General features: G+C 43.0%; 1 protein-coding gene across 1 annotated transcript; it reads left to right on the top strand.

The window, feature by feature from the left end:
* Positions 1 to 3383, top strand: LOC122071094 (cation/H(+) antiporter 15-like). The gene is made up of 3 exons (XM_042635372.1): positions 1 to 276; positions 377 to 1384; positions 2032 to 3383. The coding sequence occupies exons 1-3, from the start codon at positions 1 to 3 to the stop codon at positions 3196 to 3198; spliced, it is 2451 nt and encodes an 816-aa protein (XP_042491306.1). The 3' UTR covers positions 3199 to 3383.
* Positions 3384 to 5446: the final 2063 nt, after the last annotated feature.

Genomic DNA, 5446 nt, shown 5'->3' with positions numbered 1-5446 from the left:
ATGATCCCCATTGATGGCACTGGATACGAGGAATTACTGTTGACGACTCCCATCAACAGTTCTCATGCATGGACATTTGGGTTGAAGAGGAAGATAGTGAATGCTGAATGCATCCGAAAGACTGGGCCCTGTAGAGGTATCTTTTACGGAGATGATCCCTTCAAATTTATGGAACCAGTTTTCGTGATGCAGCTGCTTATAAGCTCTTTCCTCACAACTTTCTGTCAGCTCCTTTTCAGGCCACTGGGCCAAACTTCCATTATCGGCCAGATCATGGTATATATAATTAAGTTTCAATATCAATTAAATGTTCCTTCTTCATTAATTCCTTTCCCTTACTTGACCTGCTTGTTACGTTTCTGCTTCCCTTCCTCAGGCTGGTTTAATTGCAGGGCCCTCAGCTCTTAGCCGAAACCCGACCCTCAAGAAAAAGTTGTTCCCACAACCAAGCCAATACGTGCAGGAAACCTTGTCTTTATCTGCCAGCGTATTCATCTTCTTCCTTGCCGGAGTGAGAATGGACATGGGCATAATCAAGAACTTAGGAAAGAAAGAATGGTCTATCGGCCTCGCCACATTCTTCGTTCCATTGTTCTTAAGTGTGCCCATTGCCGTTGCATTTAAGAGAATCAGTAACCTCGATAAGACTTTAAGCGATAACCTCGCCTCGATTGCATGTCTCTATTCCAGCACTTCTTTCCACATCGTGGCTAGTGTCCTACACGAGCTCAAGCTCCTCAATACTGAAGTTGGTCGCTTAGCTATGTCTTCGTCCATGATCAGTGTCCTGCTTAGTTGGATCTTGTTAGATTTTGGCGTGACATTCAAGCAAACCGTAATGAAGGGATATGGAGTGGGCGTGTTCTTTAAGTTGATGGCATGTAGCGTGGTCGTGGTACTCTTTATCTACTATATTATGCGACCCATCATGCTTTGGATGGTCCGACAGACCGAGGAAAGAAGATCCATCAAGCGAAGCTACCTCTATTCTCTCCTCGTCATGATTCTAGCTTGTTGTTTCTTGAGCGAGGCATTGGGCAAGCATGTGGTCTTCACAGCAGCATTTCTGGGCGTGTGTGTTCCAGGCGGCCCACCTCTGGGTTCAGCCTTGGTGGAGAAGCTTGATTGCTTCATAACGTTTGTACTATTGCCGCTCTACTTAGTTGTGAATTTTGAGGATGTTGATTTGTATCACATCAAAGCTCGCTCTTTCTTTATTATACAATCTCTATGCTTCGTTGCAAGCTTCGGCAAATTCATCGGAACCATAGTTCCTTGCTTCTACTTCGACGTTCCATTTAAGGAATCTATCCCACTCGGGCTCGTGTTGAGCACTCTCGGCTTACTTGATCTTCAGTTTTACAAATCATCACAAGTGCTTGGGGTACAAACTCTCTTCCTTTCTCTAATTCTTCCCGTTTACTTTAATTAGGCAGTAAGAAGAAAGTTTTCCTCCACGAGTACGTGGAAAGGTTCACCATACCATGTAGGGTTCAGGTTTTTTGTATTTTCCTTGTAGAACAAGTATGTGGGATAAGGATGTGATCCGGCCATGGTTTGAGGAATTGGATTGAATTGGTTGGAGTTGGTTGGATCAGATTGGTTTCAATCTTGCCCAATTTCGATTCTTGATCAATATACCATATTGGTACTTCGGATAAAATGATAAAAATAAAGTGGTTTTAAATGTAAAACCAAGGGCATTTTTGTCCGACCATTAGCGATTGGAATTGAAATCAGATTGATATTGACCTTGACCAATTCTATTACCGATAACAAGTTCTCAAACCATGGATCGGGCTAAGTTTCTGAAAATCCAGGCTAAACTCGAGATCTCTAAGCTCAGCTGAAGCCTAGCATAACCCGAGGTCAAGTTGAGAGTCTCAGGCCAGGCCCAACCTTGCTTGGTTCAAGGTAAGCCAGAGTTTGGCCTTGTTATTGTGTATTAAAATATAAATTAATATAATACTTGATGCATTCTCTCTCTCTCTCTCTCTCAACAGGACTAACGGTCATTCTTTTTTTGTGCAGTATTTTGATAGCTCAATGTTCGGGGCGATGTCTATATCAATAATAATAGTGACAGGTCTCGTTGCGCCTGTGGTTAGAGTGATTTACAATCCATCAAAGAAATACAGAGCCATCAAGACACGAACCCTTCAACAAAACGTACGCCAAGCCGAACTTCCAATACTTGTCTGCGTGTACAACCAAGAAAGTGTTCCTGCACTTATCAACCTCCTTGAGGCCACTCACCCTGTCCGAGACTACCCCATGGCCCTCTACCTCCTCCAGCTCGTCGAGCTAGTTGGTCTTTCAGCCCCAGTCCTCATCCCTTATCAACCTGGCAAAACCGTTGACTCTCAACGTTCTGGGCGTGCCGTTTTCAATGCTTTCAAGATCTTCGAACGCAACAACCCAGGAGTGACCACGATGCAGGCCTTCACAAGCATAGCCCCCTACGCTTCAATGCACGATGACATATGCACTCTCGCACTGGACAAGAAGGTTTGCTTCATCATCGTTCCCTTTCATAAGCAATGGCACCTCGATGGTGCAGTTGAGTCGGTGAGTCGTAGGAACGTCAACCGAAATGTCCTCATGAAGGCGCCATGCTCCGTCGGGATACTCATCGATCGTGGAGCAGTGATTGGGCGCAGATCTATATTAGAAAGTTGGGCCTACTTCCGTATTGCAATGATGTTCTTAGGGGGTCGTGATGATCGTGAGGCACTATCGTTTGTAATGCGCATGGCCCAACATCCGAACGTCAATCTCACAGTGATCCGGTTGGTTCCTATCGGTGACAATTTGTACGTCATGGATGAGATGGAGAGGATATTGGATGAGGAAGTGATCACAGAGTTTCGGCTTGCCACTGCAGGTTGCAGCGATCGTGTTCTCTATACAGAGGAGGGAGTGACAGATGGGATTGGAACTATCAATGTGATGCGGTCCATTGGTAACTCATTCGATCTCATTCTGGTCGGGAGACGTCATGAGAAGGATTCACCATTCTTGGAAGGATCAGTGGAATGGGTTGAGTTTCCAGTTATTGGATTCATTGCAGACATGCTCATGTCAATAGATTTCAAACGCAAGGTCTCGATTTTGGTGGTGCAACAACATGACTTGGCATCTCAAGTTGCCTTAAGTAAAGCTAGACTTCGCCACCTTTACAGTAGTGACATTCCATGAAAACTTTTTGCATAGTTTTGGAATGTATTGATACTAATCTCATAGAAGACAGAGACAGGAGAATAGATTAGGAAGAGAGACGATAACAACTTACAATTATATTTGCAGATTTTCAATTCCACAAATCTGTACGTGGCAAGGTTCAAGAGAATGGAATCAGGATGGGTAAATGTTAGCTTTGCGCTTAATTATGTTGCACAACATACACTGTCGTAGAGTAGTACATACTACTTGCGTATATATCTCTCTTCCCTTCTTTGAAAATGTCTCATCTACCCATTTTGTCTGATGCCCAGTCCGCACCCTATCGGTAACACCTAATTTATTGCACACGGATGGTGAGCCTATCCCACTCCCATTCTTTTTTTGGCAAAAGATCGCGAATGCGGATCAGGTTCTCATATGATAACCATTCTCATAAGGCTTGATCCACACAAATGGAATCCACCATGCACAAGGTTTCTCCTTGAGTGGATTCCATCTGTGTGGATCAGTCCCATATGAGAATGGTTCTCATACGAGGACCTGAACCACTCTCAGAGATCGCTACCTAGTCTATCCCAGCTAATTCTAGTTACCCCAACCTAAACCCGTTATGCAAGAATTTGTGGAGTATGATTGAGTGTAAGACCAGTCAGGAGTTCATTGTGATATTGTTAATGATGCGGGAGGGTGATCGAAAATGTCATTGATATCTATCATTGGAGAGTATTCAGAAATACGGTTCTATTAATATCTTGCACGAAAGAATGGATACCCAGATGTGTCATATTGTTTACCTAAAATTTGGACCCATTAAACCGTACCAACTCAGAACCAAACCAAACCCGAACCAGCCAAAACCAAACAAAAACCGAGCCAACTAACCCAGAACCAAATCAAACTAGACCAAACTCGAACCAAACCAAACCTCATGCGTTCCCCATAGCTAATAGGACTTAGCCGCCTAAGTCTACAGCTGCCCAAGCTACTAGGCAGCCGCCACCCTAGGCCTCCCACAGGTCTTAGGGAATTATTTCGATGGAGATATAAGCTTCTTCCACGGACCATTTAAGCCTCCCATGGATCTTAAAGATCCTTAAATATGCTTCCACAAAGACACGGAGATGGTACCATCTCCTTGTAAGAAATTTTATGGATAATTGGATTTTTCTATAAATAGTAACCAAGGTCACTATGTGAGAAGGCTGAACTTCCTGAGAAAGAAATCCCTATTTTGGAATCCCATGCCATCCATTTCAAGCTAGCGCTGAAGCATTGCTCAAATTTTCATAGTTAAATTTGATTTTTTTATTATAGTGCGGAGATGATATTTAAATATTTGTCATTCATATATATGTTCATAATATAGCGCGGAAGCCCTACCCACATTCCTATAGCTGGTTCCTGCTCTAGGGACATAGCACGAAAGCCCTGCCTATATTCCTATAGTTGGCTCATATTCTAGGAACATTAAGCTCTGCCCACATTTCCATAGCTAGTTCGTGTTCTAAGAACATAGCGTAGAAGCCCTGCCCATATTCCCATAGTTCGTCCTTGGTCCAGGGATATAGTGTAGAAGTGTTGCCCAAATTCCCAAAACAAAAATCCATTTTAAACCATAGCATGAAAGACCTGTCTGATTTCTTACCCAAGTGCCGGAAGTTTTGATTTCTCCAAGAAAGTGAAAAGTCAAATCTTTGCCCATGAGTCAAGGAGAATTACTGAAATTTTCATTATTATTATCAGTTGTTGTCATGTAAATATTAGATCATAATTTCATTTGTGTTTGTTTGATACAGACCCCATCTCTGCATGCATTATTTTTTGTGTTCATTGCATAAAGTCATTTCACGCATTACTTTATGCAATTGGGCATTCAATGATAGTCTACTTTAGAATTCCATATGTTATCTTATGTGTTCATCACATAAGATAATAATCAGAATCATCGTTTGATGAGGCTTGCCCTACGGGGGCTTGTCTTGGGGGCTATGATCACTGCCATGGAGCACCCTTTTTTTTTTTTTTTTCTGCCTGGTCTACAACTAGCCGCCCAAGCTATTCCCTTCCACGGAGCCATGAATTGGCTTCCACAAGGCCTTCCACGGATACTTAACGCTTAAGAATTGCTTCCACGGAGATGGTAAGGCTTTACCCATCTCCCTGTAAGAATTCTAGAAAAAATCCTGATAGAGAAATCCCTATTCTAGGGACCCTACAAGAGAGAGAGAGAGAGAGAGAGAGAGAGAGAGAGAGAGAGAAAAAC

Source organism: Macadamia integrifolia, unplaced genomic scaffold (genome assembly GCF_013358625.1).
Source record: "Macadamia integrifolia cultivar HAES 741 unplaced genomic scaffold, SCU_Mint_v3 scaffold_189A, whole genome shotgun sequence".
NCBI lineage: Eukaryota > Viridiplantae > Streptophyta > Magnoliopsida > Proteales > Proteaceae > Macadamia > Macadamia integrifolia.
The sequence above is the reverse complement of the archived record's forward strand: the minus strand, read 5'-3'. Positions and strand labels throughout refer to the sequence as shown.